The sequence below is a fragment of the Theropithecus gelada genome, chromosome 3, assembly GCF_003255815.1.
Source record: "Theropithecus gelada isolate Dixy chromosome 3, Tgel_1.0, whole genome shotgun sequence".
Lineage (NCBI taxonomy): Eukaryota > Metazoa > Chordata > Mammalia > Primates > Cercopithecidae > Theropithecus > Theropithecus gelada.
In genome coordinates, this window is record NC_037670.1 from 20,137,405 (window position 1) to 20,154,419 (window position 17,015).

A 17,015-nucleotide genomic window follows, 5' to 3' on the forward strand; every position below is an offset into this window, starting at 1 on the left:
ATCTGACGGCGTCCGCGCCTGGCGTCAGCGACCGGTGCAGACAGGAAGAGGCTCTAGGCGGGCACATGTGTATGGCGGCGAGGCGGGCGGGTACATGGCGGGGTCTGTGGGACTGGCGTTATGCGGGCAGACGCTGGTGGTGCGGGGCGGCAGCCGATTCCTGGCCACCTCCACAGCAAGCAGGTGAGGGGGCCTTGGTCTTGGAACAGGGTGCCCAGGCTGCGGGCGCGCGTCGGGTCCTGGCGGCCCCGCTTCTCCGGCACCGCTTGGTCGCACCTGCTCTGGAGTGACCTCGGGGAACCCCGCTCCATCCTGCGAGCCCTCAGCCGCAGTCTCCGCCTGGCCGCGTGTCTGCGCCTGCAGGGTGCGTTTTCGGCGCTCCCTCCCCGGCCGCTGGCGCGCTCCTTGCCGTAGATGGCTGGTCTGCGGTATTCTTGCCCGGTTAGCGCTGGGTCACTTCCGGTCTCCGCGGCGCCGGCGGGGACCGGGTGGGCAGAGCACGTGGGACGTTGCTGACCAGTCAGCAAGGCCCGGCCGAACACGCTCTGGAGAACTGGGAAGAAGTGGGTCTCGGGTCTCCCTGGTGAGAAGGGAGGGGCTAATGGCGAGCTCACTGACCTCCGAGCGCGCTCCCTCTCCTTGCAGGGGTTGCCCGTTCCCTCTTCCCGGTCTGCATCCACTCACCCGGCCTTAATTGCTCCTTAGCGCTCCAGGTCATCTCCGACACTTACTTACTCGACCCAAGGGTGCACGTAGAGCTCGCAGCGCGCACCTCCTAGTGGCCCTTCACACGGCTCGGGTTTTGCTTTCCGTAATTTTATTCTCCTTCGTTAGTGTATCGCCAGTGCTAGGACGACGCCGGGGATTTTTAAATTAGTTAATGTTTGTTGATGAAATAGTCTTAACTCAGGACTCTGGGAGCAATTAGTAGTGCTGTCAGTTTCAGCCCCTCGTTTTCTTTCCCAGGTTATTTGTGATTTCACACTTGGACGACGTGTCTGTCACATGTACTGTATATTCTTCGTTTGGTTTCAGAAAGCCAATTCGATGTTAAATTAGGTCTCACAAAAATTGTACTCGGAAACTTGTCACGTATCCCAGGTGATTTTGTTTTAGACTCCCGGTCTAATACCTGCCAGAGTGAGCTGTGGATGTATTAGACATGATCTGCTTACCTTCAGTCTATGCATTTTGAGGAAATTCTAGTGGTTGGTGGAGTTTCTGACTTGGAAGACAAGTCTGCGGTTCCATATGGAAAGTTTTTTGGTGCACTCACTTTAAAGGCTATAAATATGTACAGGATACGTGCCGGGGGGTGGGATGGGATAAACCGAAGAGAGTTTAGCGTTTAGGTTCAGTGTGGAAGATGGGTAATTCTTATGTTGGTACGGTGTGGAAGATGGGTAATTCTTATGTTGGGGTCATGGGAACATTTTCAGGTAGGTGGGATATGTTTCTAAATAAGTAATGGCTCTTTGAAATTTGTATACAGAATCCCACTGAAAACTCAACAGTATCAGAACATGATTTCTTATAACCATGCCGCATAGATTTTCTGGTGCCTGAGAGAATAGCATAGTAATACCTGTTGAGTATTTATCCCTCATTAGTTTTACTGAACTTTTTTTTTCCCACAGAACTGTGCAGGTAGTGTATGACATATTCCAATAAGAGATTAAGCAAATAAAGTTTGTTAACTGTTCTCTGAAATATTGTATCTAGACAGTTTTCTTGTCAAGGAAAGACTTTTAATGAGTATGCAAATATTTTTTGTTCCACAGAGAAAAAAAAATCAACATTTTTTTGTTTTGTTTTATTTTAATAAAGTGCTCCTTTACAAATCATTGTTAGGCAGGCGGAGCATGGTGGCTCACGCCTGTAATCCCAGCACTTTCGGAGGCCGAAGCAGGCGGATCACCTGAGGTCAGGAGTTCGAGACCAGCCTGACCAACATGGAGAAACCCATCTCTACTAAAAATACAAAATTAGCCGGGTGTGGTGGTGCATGCCTGTAATCCCAGCTACTTGGTAGGCTGAGACAGGAGGATGGCTTGAACCTGGGAGGCCAAGGTTGCAGTGAGCCAGGATTGCACCATTGCACTCTAGCCTGGACAACAAGAGCGAAACTCCGTCTCAAAAAATAAAAATAAAAATCATTGTTAGGCTGGGTGCAGTGGTTCTACCTGTAATCCCAGCACTTTGGGAGGCTGAGGTGGGCGGATCACCTGAGGTCAGGAGTTTGAGACCAGCCTGGCTAACATGGCGAAACCCCGTCTCTACTAAAAATGCGAAATTAGCCGGGCATGGTGGCATATGCCTGTAATCCCAGCTACTCGGGAAGCTGAGACAGGAGAATCACTTGAACCCAGGAGGCAGAAGTTGTGGTGAGCCGAGATCGTGCCATTGCACTCCAGCCTAGGCAATGGGAGTGAAACTCCGTCTCAAAAAAAAAAAAGAAAAAAAAAATGTAAAAAGTTGCTATTTCTGTCTAATGGTAACTCCTTTTAAAATCATTCTGTTATTTCTCTTTAGTGACGATGACAGCCTCTTCATCTATGACTGCAGTGCTGCGGAAAAGAAGTCACAAGAAAATAAAGGGTGAGATGTGGGGAAGCTTTTCAGGGCCTGATTTAATGGTTCGATAATGGGACCAGAGGGTGTAAGAAGCGATTATTGTCTTACTTGCTGAATTCTTAGCTTCTGTCACACACTGGTGCGGGTAAGTACCACCTCAGCAGAGACATGTAAAAGTAACTTTCAAGTTAGGCATTAAGAGTACATTGTTGGCCGGGCGTGGTGGTTTATGCCTGTAATCCCAGCACTTTGGGAGGCCAAGGAGGATGAATCACCTGAGGTCAGAAGTTCCAGACCATCCTGGCCAACATGGCGAAACCCTGTCTCTACTAAAAATAAGTTAGCTGGACGTGGTGGCAGGCACCTGTAATCCCATCTACTTGGGAGGCTGAGGCACGAGAATCTCTTGAACCTGGAAGGTGGAGGTTGCAGTGAGCCAAGATCGTGCCATTGCACTCCAGCTTGGGGGATAGAGCAAGACTCCGTCTCCAACAACAACAACAACAACAAAAAAGAGTACAGTGTTAGTGCCAGGTGCGGTGACTCATGCCTATAACCTCAGCACTGTGGGAGGCCAAGGTGGGAGGATCACTGAGTTCAGAAGTTCGAAGCCAGCCTGGCCAATGTGGTGAAACTCCATCTCAACTAAAAATAAAAAGATTAGCCAGGCATGGTGGCAGGCACCTGTAGTTCCAGCTACTGAGGAGGAGACTGAGGCGGGAGAATCACTTGAACCTGGGAGACAGGTTGCAATCAGCCGAGATCACACCACTGCACTCCAACCTGGGTGACACAGCGAGACTCCGTCTCAAAAAAACAAAAACAAAAACACAGTGTTAGGACTTTTCTAAATACTTTTAGTTTCTGTCAGTAATCACATACCTTTTTTTTGTTTTTTTTAGACAGAGTCTTGCTGTGTCGCCCAGGCTGGAGTGCAGTGGCGCGATCTCAGCTCACTGCAAGCTCTGCCTCCTGGGTTCACGCCATTCTCCTGCTTCAGCCTCTGGAGTAGCTGGGACTACAAGCACCTGCCACCACACCTGGCTAGTTTTTTTTGTATTTTTAGTAGAGATGGGGTTTCACTGTGTTAGCCAGGATGGTCTCCATCTCCTGACCTCGTGATCCACCCTCCTCGGTCTCCCAAAGTGCTGGGATTACAGGCGTGAGGCACTGCGCCCAGGCTGCCTAATTTTTGTAGTTTTTTGTAGAGACGTGGTTTCGCCATGTTGCCCAGGCTGGGCTTGAGCTCCTGAGCTTAAGCGATCCTCTCGCCTTGTCCTCCCATAGTGCTGAGATTATAGGTGTGAGCTACCACACCGGGCCTGTTACTAGTATTTTTAGTGTGAGTTTATCCCTGCCTCTAGCCTTGGGTTAGTCCTTGCCCGTGAGGAAGAGGGTCATGTGTCTTTGAGAGTTCTTCCAGCTTAGCTCTCTGGGTTCTGGCACGTATGCTGGGAGATTTTCTCTTTAGTTAGGCTTCACGCTGATAAAATTAGAGCTGTTTGGAACTTCCCCATGTCCTTTTAGTATGTCTGTAATTTGGCTACATGAACCCCTTAACAGTTTCTACCTCCTTCCGTGTTAGAAATTACCATGCTGGCCATGGGGGAATGCATTCTTATTTCCTTAGCAGAAGCTTAACTGTCTTCCTCTCTTCCTCAGGGAGGACGCGCCCTTGGACCAGGGGAGCGGTGTGATTCTGGCGTCCACCTTCTCCAAGTCTGGCAGCTATTTTGCTTTAACCGATGACAGTAAGCGTCTGATTCTTTTCCGTACAAAACCATGGCAATGTCTGAGTGTCAGGTATGAGATGCTAACGCTGGATTATTAAGCTGTCGAATGCACACCTTGTCCTTGCATGCCTGTAGCAATAGTGACCATAACATGGTGATAGGTGATTGACATGGAGCTGCAGTTCGGTGCCAGGCACCGCTCAGTGCCGTATGTGTGTTGGCTGATCTGATCCTCACAGCAGCTCTGGGAGGGTGCAGGGGTGCTGTTCTGTTCCCCGTTGGGTGGTAAAGAGTTAGGTAGCAGACCTCTGGTGAGTGGGCTTGGAAGACAGAGCCGGGCCCTGTGGCTGGTCCCTCCGGCTGCAGTGTTGGTGCCGGTGCCCCTGCCTTCCAGGGCGGTCCTCTGTCGTTGTGATTAGCGGGAAGGAGGCTGTGGGCCTGCACTGGAGAGTGGTAGGGATTTGGGGTCTGTTGAGGGTGGGTTTAGTGCACATATGTCTGAGTGTCTGAAGAGTGGATGGGGAGTGCATCCGTGTGGATGAGGAGGCCAGTAACTCTGGCAAGAACGGAGATATCGCTATGCCTTGCCCTCTTACCAAGCAAAGTCCAGAAAGGTTCTTCTGCCTTCCCTAGTCCTCTTTTTTTATTTTTTTGAGATGGAGTTTCACTCTTGTTGCCCAGGCTGGAGTGCAGTGGTGCGGCGATCTTCGCTCACCGCAACCTTGACCTCTCAGGTTCAAACGATTCTCCTGCCTCAGCTTCCTGAGTAGCTGGGATTACAGGCCCTCGCCACTATGCCTGGCTAATTTTTTGTATTTTTACTAGAGACGAGGTTTCACCATGTTAGCCAGACCAGTCTTGAGCTCCTCACCTCAGGGTGATCTGCCGGCTTCAGCCTCCCAGACTGCTGAGATTACAGGTGTGAACCACTATACCTGGCCTGTCTTTAAGATTTTTATTTCATCTTCTTTTTTTTTTCTTTTTGAGAAGGGTCTCATTCTGTCACCCAGGCCGGAGTGCGGCGGTGCGATCTTGGCTCACTGCAGCTTCCGCCTCCTGGGTTCAAGCAATTCTCCCACCTCAGCCTCTCGAGTAGCTGGGACTATAGGTGCATGCCACCATGCCCAAGAATTTTTGTATTTTTTGCTAGAGACGGAGTTTGACCACATTGGCCAGGCTGGTCTCGAACTCCTGATCTCAGGTGATCCACCTGGCTCAGCCTCCCAAAGTTCTGGGATTACAGGCTTGACCCACCGCTCCCAGCTTCATCTCATTTTCAAAGAGAAGAGTAAAAATCCAAATTCAGCTGGGTGCAGTGGCTCCCACCTGTAATCCAGCACTTTGGGAGGCCGAGGCAGGTGGAGTGGATCACCTGAGGTCAGGAGTTCGAGACTAGCCTGTCCCACATGGCAAAACCCGTTTCTACTAAAAATGCAAAATTAGCCGGGCATGGTGGTACATGCCTGTAGTTCCAGCTACTCAGGAGGCTGAGGCAGGAGAATCTCCTGAACCCAGGAGGCAGAGGTTGCAGTGAGCCAAGATCATGCCATTACACTCCAGCCTGGGTAACAAGAGCAAAACTCCAAAACTCCATTTCAAAAAAAAAAAACCAAATTCTAGGTGGCATCAAAAGCAATGAATGCCTGTTCTGTCCTCTCTTCCAGTCAGGTTAAAAAGAAAGCCCTGAAACGCTGCATCATTTCTACTTTATGTGTTTTTGTGTATATGGGTTTTACTATACATGTTTTTATGTGTATGTGATTCACAATATGTTTTTGTGTATCAGGTAGGTAATAGATGCGCATGGTTTAAAAACTTAAAACACAACAAAATTAAACCAAACCAAAATTAAACAGCCTCCCTTCTCACCTGCCTTCCGGCTCCTTTCCCATAGGCAGTGATGGTTTCCCAGTAGGAAAATGACTTTTAACTGCATGTCCCCACATGTCCGAGTCATAACTGATAATAAATGGCTGCTTCCACCTGACTGCTGTGGATTGCATCATCTTTATCTTGAAAGACCTGTGAACGGCAGCCTCTTGCTAAGATAGCTGCAACACGAGTAAGTCATTTAGGACCTAGAATAGAGAAGATGGGAAGTATTTTCAGGATTCAGGGTGAATGCCTCAAGGTGGCCTTGAGGTGTCCTGCCCTGCGCCCTCCACAGGGATCTCTGCAGGTGGCAGGGGCTTTCTAGTAGGTTGGCCTTGACTTTGGATTTCTCAGACAGCCTGTGGGAAGGAGGGATGGATAGGTTTTCACCCTCTCAGTGTTGAAAGAAGATGGTAGTTGTCCTAGTCTGCTTGGGCTGCCTAACAAGATACCACAGACTAGCGGTCTTAACAATTTTCTCACAGTTGTAGAGGTTGGAAGACCAAGATCAAGGGGCTGGCAGGGCAGGGCTGGTTCCTCAGAGAACTCTCTCCCTGGCTTGCCGATGGTGTCTTCTCCCTGTGTCTTCACAGAGTCGTCCTTTTGTGTCTATGTCCTCATTTCCTATTCCTGAAAGGAGACCGGTCAGATGGGGTCAGGACTGCCCCATTGGCCTCTGTTTCACCTCCGTAAAGGTCCCATCCAAATACAGTCACATTCTGAGGTCGTAGGTAGGTCAGGGCTTCCACACAGGAGTTGTGGGTTGGGGGATTCAGTTAAGCACATAACAGTTCGTCTTGCCTTTTGGACACTGGCTGCTGTGGAGAGCTTTCATAATTCACATGAGATTCTCAAAGGGGGCTTTGACTCCCAAAAGGTAAAAATGAAATGATCTAAAAGAATCTGATGGTCATTAAAAAAAATTTTTTTTTCAGGGGGCGGAGTTTCACTCTTGTTGCCTAGGCTGGAGTGCAATGGTGCGATCTCAGCTCACTGCAACCTCTGCCTCCCAGGTTCAAGCAATTCTCCTGCCTCAGCCTCCCAAGTAGCTGGGATTACAAGCATGTGCCACCATGCCTGGCTAATTTTTTATATTTTTAGTAGAGAAGGGGTTTCATCATGTTGGTCAGGCTGGTTTAGAATTCCTGACCTCAAGGTGACCCACGCGTCTCAGCCCCGCAAAGTGGTAGGATTATAGGAGTGAGCCACCGCACCCGGCCTGGTAATTATTTTCCTAAAGTGAAGGACCTGGCTGAGCTCTGACAGGCATGTGCACAAGAGCCACCTGGGTGTCTTGTGAAAGGGCAGACTTTGTCATTTATTTCATCTGGGCTAGGCCATATGCTCTGCAATTTATTTATTTGTTTATTTGTTTTGAGACAGAGTCTTGCTCTGTCACCCAGGCTGGAATGCAGTGGCCCAATCCCGGCTCACTGCAGCCTCCACCTCCTGGGTTCAAGCGATTCTTCTGCCTCAGCCTCCCGCGCAGCTGAGATTACAGGTGCTTACCACAATGCCCAGTTAATTTTTGTCTTTTTAGTAGAGATGGGGTTTTGCCTTTTGGCCAGGCTGGTCTTGAATTCCTGACCTCAGGTGATCCACTCATCTCGGCCTCCCAAAATGCTGGGATTACAGGCGTGAGCCACTGAGTCCAGCTACAGCAATTTTCTTGACTGTCCGTCTACTGGTGGTCAGCATTTTTGTTTTGTTTTGTTTTTTGTTTTTGAGATGGAGTTTCGCTCTTGTTGCCCAGGCTGGAGGGCAATGGCACGATCTCGGCTCACTGCAACCTCCACCTCCCAGGTTCAAGTGATTCTCCTGCCTCAGCCTTCTGAGTAGCTGGGATTACAGGCATGCATCACCATGACTGCCTAATTTTTTCAATTTTTTTTTTTTTTTTTGAGACGGAGTCTCGCTCTGTCGCCCAGGCTGGAGTGCAGTGGCCGGATCTCAGCTCACTGCAAGCTCCGCCTCCCGGGTTTACGCCATTCTCCTGCCTCAGCCTCCTGAGTAGCTGGGACTACAGGCGCCCGCCACCTCGCCCGGCTAGTTTTTTGTATTTTTTAGTAGAGACGGGGTTTCACCGGGTTAGCCAGGATGGTCTCGATCTCCTGACCTCGTGATCCGCCCGTCTCGGCCTCCCAAAGTGCTGGGATTACAGACTTGAGCCACCGCACCCGGCCTTCAATTTTTTTTAGTAGAGACAGGGTTTCATAATGTTGGCCAGGGTGGTCTTGAACTCCTGACCTCAGGTGATCCACCCGCCTCGGCCTCCCAAGGTGCCAGGATTGCAGGTGTGAGCCACTGGTGCCCAGCTGGAAGAGCAACTTTTTATGTACTTAAGAATCATTTGTGTTTTGTAAGCTGTTTTTTTTTTCATATCCTATGTTTTTCCATTGGGGTATTGTTTATTGGTTTGTAGGAGCTCTTTATATTAGGACACTTTATTTTTACAGAATAAGCCCATCTACCAAAGTATCGCTCTCACATGGCCTTTCTGTGGCACAGGTGTGTAAGGTGAGCTGCACCGGTAACCACTGAGACTGGATTAGCATTTTCCAGTACCCTTGCCTTAACTTCAAAGCCCTGGGGTCGAGAACAGGTGCAGAGCTGAGATCCATGTGCTGATGTGTACGTGGATCTCAGACTTGATCCAGTTACTTAGACGACAGTGGAATGTGTGGGTTCCTGTTCAGCTATGGTGAGTGGAGTCGTAGAAGTTGAGAGCAAATTCTCACTTGTCTGCTTCCCCTAGAGTACAGTTCGGTGTCCTCCCGTGCTACCTTTTGCCTTTTTTATCCTTTGGTTTTGGTCCGTACAGAAAATTGGAAACCACTGAGAAGTACAAATGAGAACAGTAACAAAAACCACCCTGAATCTCACCACCCAGAGTCAGAGTATGTGATGAGCACTGGGGCCAGGCCCTCCTCGTCTCTGCAGATGGATTACAGTATTTGCATGTGTTACATTGTTGCGGTGGCATGTGCTAGCCTGTAGCCTGTTTCCCCACCCAGGGCAGTGTTGACAACACTGTGTCATTCCCTGTAGCTGGGCCATTCGATTGTTTACACTGTTCCACTGTTCAAATGCTACTGTTTCCTTGTACTTCTTCCTGCCTTTAAACTCTGGGAAGTTTGAGTGAGAGCAATTGGGACTGCAGAGGTGCGGACAGCGTGGGTTTACTGGCACTGATGTGTGACAACGCACACAGCGAAGCCTCCCAAGCCTTGGTGTCCGGCAGTTTTCTTGGGGTTGATCACATGCTGTCGGTGGCCGACCTTTAGTTCCCAGCCCCTCCAGAGGTGGAGTGGACACCTTGTGGCCGCAGGCCCCTGCCCTAAATCACATACTGAGGCTGCCTGTGGGGCCCAAGGCCCCTACTCTTAGAGATGAGGCCAAAGGCAAGGTTAATTCTTCACTGTGCAGAGGGTGTACCCTGTGCCAAGGCTTTTGATGTCTGGTACCAGACACCATTTGAGAAGTAGCCACTGCCTGCAGAGGGTAGAGGAGGCAGGATCTGGCCGTATGTGCCGCAGGCCTGGCGGCGGGTAGGGGTGAGGGGCAGGGAGCTTGCTCGTGTCTTGAACACGCTAACTCTTTCAAGTCCGGACAGTGCTGTGGCTGTGAAGTTCTGAGGTCACCAGAAAGATGGAGACGTGGGTGGAATGTCACTTTACTTCAATGTGGGCTCGCTGTCCAGAGGTCGTGTCTCACTTTGAACTTGGGAGAAAGGGTATGTCCAGTCCGCCTGCCCGCTGTGTCCTGGTTCCTAACCGTGGAGCTTCTTCACCTTGATGGAAGCGCGGAGGCCCAGGGCTCCTCCAGGGGTTCTGACTCCTGCAGAGGGACGGGGCCTCTGCTCCTGGCATCGTGCATGGCCCGGAGCAGGGAGGAATCTAGAATTCTCTCCCCTCAATGCGGTTGCCTGTGCAGTCGGCTTCTCGGAGGAGGCTGTTTGAGGTTCTCGGAGGAGGTTTGAGGTTCTCGGAGGACGCCGTTTGAGGTTCTCGGAGGAGGTTTGAGGTTCTCGGAGGAGGCCGTTTGAGGTTGGGAGCTCCGTGATTCGGGACTGACGGTGGGTGCAGACACCGCTGCCGCCTGGTGGGGGGCGGGGCCTCTTCGTCTTGGTTGCAGGTGCTTTGCCGAGAGGGAGATGTCTTGCTGTGTTGACTCCCCTTTTGAAGGTCGTGTGCTGGTGTGATTCTCTTTATGTAAACACCTGGTAAAACTCTGGGAGGCTGGCATGGTAGCTCACGCCTATAGTCCCAGCATTTTGAGAGGCCAAGGCGAGAAGATTGCTTGAGGCCAGCAGTTCGAGGCCAGTCTGGCCTCAACATAGTGAGATCTCATCTCTACCAAAAAAAAAAAAACAAAAAGCACAAGTCCAAGAGTGGGCAGTGCACTCAGTACCCCTAATCTGAAATTCAGAATCCTCCAAAATCTGAAATTTTTTGAGCACAGGCAAGATGCTCAAAGGAAATGCTCACTGGAATGTTTTGGATTTTGGATTTTTAGGTTAGGGATACTGAGCCAGTAAGTATTTGCAAATATTCCAAAACCTGAACAAATCTGAAGTGCAAAGCACTTTTGGTCCCACGCATTTGGGATGAGGGATGGGCAGCCTGCGGCGTGTGAGCAAGGAGCAAAGGCTGGCTCCTGGCAGTGACCCTTTACCTGTGAGTTCACTGTTTTTTTGTTTTTTTTTTTTTTGTGGAGCGGAGCGTCTCTCTGTCACCCAGGCTGGAGTGCAGTGGCGTGGTCTTGGCTCACTGCAACCTCCGCCTCCTGGGTTCAAGTGATTCTCCTGCCTCAGCTTCCTGAGTAGCTGGGATTATAGGAATGAACGAGCATGCCTGACTAATTTTTTGTATTTTTAGTAGAGATGGGGTTTTGCCACGTTGGCCAGGCTGGTCTTGAACTCCTGACCTCAGGTGATCTGCCCACCTTGGCTTCCCAAACCTCTAGGATTACAGGCGTGAGCCACTGCTCCCGGCCTGCTCTTGGTTTTGAAAGTGATGTCAGCGGTATAACTTTGTGTAGGAAATGTTTGCCTTAGGTGGTATGGAAGACGGACTCTGTGATTTGATGCGGTCCAGGCAGCAAATTACAAACTCCGGCCTCGATGGTGTGCTTGGGATTTCTCCTGACCTTGGTGTAGGGCACGCATTGCTGCCTCCCCTTTCTCTAGTTGAACTGCAGGACAGTGGGCACAGGTGTGAAGTTACTGCCACTTTCAACATCCCTTGGCAAATTCCTCAATAATCTTTTTAAAATTCCTTTAGAATTGTGGGTTTGTAAACTTTTCAGCATCAGGTGGAGTGAAATCTTTACCCTTTCTCTCAGTGAGAAATTGGAGGGGATTATTGTGGCAGGAGGAGTACATTTGGGGGATGAGAGTGGGGCAGGGAGAAGAGCATAGGGTGAGTTTTATCAGGAGCTGCTTTCAAGGAGAGGACGGGGGTGAGTGGAACCATGCTGAGCTGGCAGGCAGCACCCTGTGGCTGGTCCGCAAACATGGGGCTGCTCCCCACACCTGGAGGCTTTTTACGCAGACTCTTAGATCAGATGCACCCTCTCCCCAGAAAACCACCTACGCTTTGCACATCCACCTCCATTCAGTTTTAGAGGTTCCATGTACTCGTGGCCTATGTGCATTTCACTGAGGCCCTGCACCGCTGCAGGATGCGCCTGAGCTGGGCGAGACGCCAGGCTCTGTCCAGTGGTGGCTTAGTTACTGGGCTGCTGCTGGTAAGCTTCCTGTTGAAGGGTTTTGAGGCACAGCCAAGATGGAAGTTGTGGGCAGCAACGATTCTTGCCCAGGTAGCGGTTTAGAACCGCGAGGGCCAGAGGGCCTGCCACCTGGGCAGTCAGGAGACTCCTGGCCCGAGAGACTGAGGCCAGGTTTTCCAAACCGAAGATGAGGACACAGGGTGACGAGTGATACATTGATTTTGACATGTGCGTTTATGAGGGAGAAATCCTCGCAGTGGAGTCAGTGTTTCCGCAAATGCCTGTGAGGGCCGCGGCAGCGCGTGGGAAAGGCCGAGCCGGGAAACCATCCGATTCGCTCTGCCTGTCGGATGGAGAGAGAGTGCCTGGCTGCTGGAGTGTGGGTGTGGATGGCGCCTGGCGTCCTCAGTGCCCTGTTGGGGCTGCCCAAGTGGCTCTCTGGAGGGGGGCTCGGGGCAGCGCCAACTCAGTCTGGGGGTTCAGGGCTCAGCCACTCGACTTCCGGCAGAGGACAGAGGGCCTGGCCCCCCTGGGGGGCCTGTGGAGATGGGCGAATACTTGCTGAGTTCTGCTGGTCTCTGGGTCCTGAACCCAGTGACTGTGGAGGGAGTGCTGAGACCCGAGACCCTGCACAGGCTCGTGGTCTGAGGGTGGGGTTGTGCCTCAGCTAGGGTGACAGGCCGGCTTGCCATTGGTCCAATGACCTGCTCCATTCTGTGACCTCCCTCGGATCCTAGCACCCAAGCCCACGAGTACGGCTCAGCTGCGTCCTAGAATCGGTGCCAGGATAAGCTCAGCTGGAGAGGCTGGGAGCCTCCGGCTGGGGCAGGACAAAGGGACGAGGAGCAGTGCCCTCTGCTGAGCTGGGCAGGAGGCGCGGTGTTGGGGGCCATCTGTGCCACGCGCCTTCCAGCCTGGCTGTGGGGATGAGCGCCCCGTGAGTCCAAGTCCATCTCCCCTCCCCGTGGCGTCCTCTTGGGCTGCTCCTCTGTGCCACCATGGTCGTGTTTGTGGCAGCTGCTTAATGAGCCCATCGGACATTGGGGGCTGTGTTGCTGGCGCAGTGCAGGGCTGTTTGTTTAAATTACAGTGCACCCTGAGAATTCTGATTAATCTTGCCCCAGAGCGTAATTATCTTTCTTTGTCCTTGTTTTCTCTGTGTTTACCCTGTTATGCTTCCCTTCTGCCTCCTTTCTGCAGCTGCGCTGCACAGCTGCGGGGGAGGAGGAGGGGCGCTGCTTCCAGGCTGGGGTGTGACCCAAAGGTCCTGCCTACCCTTTTCTGTCGTTTTGTCCCTCTGCCCCTGAGAGAAACAGGGGCCTTGCTAGGACAGCATTCCTGAAGCTTTCATCTGCATTTCCAGCCGCAGGGGGCCGGGCACGCTGTACTTGTCTGCCTGGTGTTGGCTGTGTATTGGGCAGTGTGCACCGCCACAGCCCTGGGGGTGGTGAAGCAGGGCTGGCCGCTGTTCTACGGTGAGGCCCTGTGGCTAACTGCGTGTGTGGGAAGCAGTGTTACAACTCATATCTATGTAAAATAGAACACAGGGTCCCTGCCTTGTGGAAAGGACACAAATACGGGATGATTCCAGTAGAAATGGTGTGGAAATGAGAGCCCCAGGAAGTAGTGTAGCCCTGAGCCCTGGTGAAGGAGAGGGAGCGAATTGTGACTTTGGTTCTTACGGAACGAGTGTGCAGACGTGCTGCATCTGGAACTCTGGCGCATCCGTGGCTCTGGGTCAGGGTTGGATTCGTGGATGTGCTGATCTGGATGTGGACTGTGGGGAGTGCAGGCCTCTCACGCGCTGGGTAGCGGCGCTTCCTCCCAAGGAGGGTAGGGTGCTGCCTCACTGCTGCCCTGGGCTGGGTCCTGCGCCGAGGGTGGCCGGGCCCCTCCATCCCTCTGCAGGGCACGGGGCATGGCTGTCTGTCTGAGGCTCCTGGTCCGACGCAGCAGAATGATAGCAGGGGTCAGTGCAGGTCAGGGGAGCAGCAAGGCTTGGGGGGCCCTGGAGGCTGCTGCCTGCCTTTGTCCTTGACAGTGGCCCCCAGCACACTCAGCATTTATGGAGAGGGCCGTTGTCTCCCTCAATGTACGATGAAGACTGTGGGGTCAAGGAACCATTCCCCCATTTCTTGATGACAGTTTTCAAACACACAGGAAAGTTGAGGATTTTGTCACCCTTTTATCTACCTCCTAGATCCCACCATCAGGAACAATTTTCTTTTCTTTTTTTTTTTTTTTTTTTTTGAGACGAAGTCTTGCTCCGTCACCCAGGCTGGAGTGCAGTGGCGCCATCTCGGATCACTGCAAGCTCCGCCTCCCAGGTTCACGCCATTCTCCTGCCTCAGCCTCCTGAGTAGCTGGGACTACAGGCACCTGCCACCCCGCCCGGCTAATTTTTTGTATTTTTAGTAGAGATGGGGTTTCACCGTGTTAGCCAGGATGGTCTCAATCTCCTGACCTCATGATCCTCCCGCCTCGGCCTCCCAAAGTTCTGGGATTACAGGCGTGAGCCACTGTGCTCGGCTAGGAGCAATTTTCTTAAAGAAAAATGTTGTGAAAGTAAATTTGTCAAAGGCACTGGCTTTGTTCCAGTTGTTAGCATTGCTTAATTTTTTTGGCACCATCTTCAGCAGCTGGAAAATAGAGCATATGGTCAGGTACCGGTGCCTACCACTGCCCACAGGGCCTTCAGGGCTGTCAAGGACCTTGCGCTGCTTCTGGAAGCTAATGGGGGTGTCTCTCTGGCCTTCTAGGACTGTGGCGAGGAGGTGTACAGCCCTGACCTTCATAGCCTCTGAGGAGAAGGTCTTGGTGGCCGACAAGTCTGGAGACGTCTACTCCTTTTCGGTGCTGGAGCCACACGGGTGTGGCCATCTAGAGCTGGGGCACCTGTCCATGCTGTTAGATGTGGTAGGTGGGGGACATGGTAGGTGCAGGACGCGGTACATGAGGGACACGGTACGTGGGGCATGCGCTGAGTCAATGTCTGCCCTGTCAAGGCTCAGGCAGGTGGGGCACCTGTCCATACTGTTAGACGCAGTACTTGGGGGGCATGGTATGTGGGGTACAGGCTGAGTCAGTATCTGCCCGGTCTGTGCCCCATCATCTGGTGGGGAGAGTGGGGCTCCCCCATAGCAGGGATAGCCTTCTGCAGATTTGGGAGCAGGGGAGTGGTGGGAACAGGATTTAGGAAGATGAAGCAGGCAGCAGGGAGAATGAAGAAGGCAGGTGAGGCAGGAGGTGGCCAGTGGGGTGGCCCCAGATGGGAAGTGAAGGTGTGGGAGGAGCAGGTGCAGCCACGAGCCTCTGGCTTCGCCTCCTTGGCCCGGAGCTGTGCCAGGTGCTGTAGGAACATCACCTCAGCACTGCTCCCAGCAGCCCCTGTCACCCCATTCTGCCTGCCCCATGTGTCCAGACAAACACCTGGAGCTCCAGAGGGCCCAGGCCCACAGCCTGGGTGGTAGAGCTGGGATTGGACGCATGCAGGGACAGTCAGGAACAGTGGCAAGTGCGGGGTATCAAGGGAACCTCACTGGGACTTGGTGACAGCTGGGTGTGGGGACACGTGTGACAGGAAGGCAACCCAGTGTTGGGCATGAGGGTGCAGCAGGCCTGGGGTGGGTGGAAATGGGAGTGGGGCCTGGATTTGCCGAGTTGCGGGAGACGGGCAGACGGGGTGGCCCAGCCCTACCCCAGAAGCCTGCTCTAGCACTGAGGAGTGAGGGCTGGAGGTGGTCGGGGACCCTCTGGGGAGGGAGAAGGAGGGCCAGCGATTAGACGCAGGGACAGGAGGAGGGGAGGAGCCAAGCTGGTCTGTCATTGAAGGCCGCGTCGTCTTGGCAGCCAGGCTGCAGCCTCCCTGCCTGCTTCCATGAGGGACTGGATTCAGGAAGACTCAGGTGAGCATCTTTTTCTTTTCTGGCCCCTGGTGATGCAGGCTGTGAGTCCTGATGACCGCTTCATCCTCACTGCCGACCGAGACGAGAAGATCCGAGTCAGCTGGGCCGCGGCGCCCCACAGCATCGAGTCCTTCTGCTTGGGGCACACAGAGTGAGTGCCCCTTCCTGCCCCTCCAGCAGAAAGAAGCTCTTTTTGAAAACAGCATCAGCTTGCAGCTCAGCAGGTGCCACTGTAGCTGGCGAGGCCCCACACAGGTGACAGCAGCCCTGGTGCTTGGTCACCGCAGGTGCCGTGGGTGCTGCCTGCAGAAGCCCTGAAAGGGTGGGGTTCACTCTGCGCTGTTACCTGTAGTCTGTGTGGTGACTTCCCATTGGTCCTGATCGAACGGGAGGGCTTGTTTCTGGGAAATCCCTGTCTCAGTGTGGAGACCCCTGCGCCATGCCCGGCCGTTGTTGGCTGGTGGGCGGTGGGTGTGTTGGGAGCGAGGACGAACTTCCATGATTTCAGCTATCCAAGAATTAAGCAGCCTCTACGGCCCGGTGGCAGCCTCTCGTGGCAGCAAGTTCTGCCAGGACCCACGTGGAGGTGTTCCTGAGTGCCCGCTTCTCTCTCACAAAACAAGTTCTGCCAGGACCCGCGTGGAGGTGTTCCTGAATGCCCGCTTCTCTCTCTCTCACAAAAGGCTCATTAGAATTTACAGAGGAAAAGTGCTTAGTGTAATTGGCTGAAATGTTTTAAAATACATTATTTGAGGCAGTGGAAGAAATTGGAGGGAGGGAATTCAATGCCGAGGTTGCCTACGTTTTCCTGGTTTTGAACGGATGCAGACATTTCCCTGTTTAAGAAGGCCAGTCACTGATGTGTGCCTCGGGATAGCTTATTCTGACTTGCATTTAGTTCCCTAGTGATCCAGCTCCGGAGTTCTCTGGACTGCAGCCCCTGGGCCCCTCCCCTTCGCCATCTCTAGCTGGGGTGTCTGCAGCTCCCTTGCCTCGCCAGGCACGTGAGGGAGGCTTCTGCTGACAGGAACACACTTCCCACCCCTTTAGGGAAATGCCTCATCATTTGGATATATTGAGTAAAAACATAGTATTAAAATGAACTTCAACAGCTCTTTTCCTTCCTCACTCCCCTCCTCTCCCCTCCCCTCCCCTCCCTCCCTCCCCTCCCCACGACTCCCTCCCTCCCCTCCCCACCACT

The 17,015-nt window shown here is 52.5% G+C and overlaps 1 protein-coding gene across 6 annotated transcripts in view; it reads left to right on the forward strand.

The window, feature by feature from the left end:
• Positions 1 to 17,015, forward strand: part of WDR4 (WD repeat domain 4) — a 35,290-nt gene continuing 18,275 nt past the window's right edge. For 2 of the 6 annotated variants that reach the window (XM_025380752.1, XM_025380751.1), the window contains exons 1-5: positions 13 to 183; positions 2,533 to 2,598; positions 4,237 to 4,377; positions 14,669 to 14,825; positions 15,853 to 15,965. In XM_025380752.1, coding sequence (XP_025236537.1) covers positions 95 to 183; positions 2,533 to 2,598; positions 4,237 to 4,377; positions 14,669 to 14,825; positions 15,853 to 15,965 — 566 coding nt within the window. In that variant the 5' untranslated portion in view covers positions 13 to 94. Of the gene's footprint in view, positions 584 to 2,532; positions 2,599 to 4,236; positions 4,378 to 14,668; positions 14,826 to 15,852; positions 15,966 to 17,015 lie in introns of all 6 variants that reach the window. The other 4 variants (XM_025380755.1, XM_025380753.1, XM_025380754.1 and 1 more) reach the window with 4 other exon arrangements.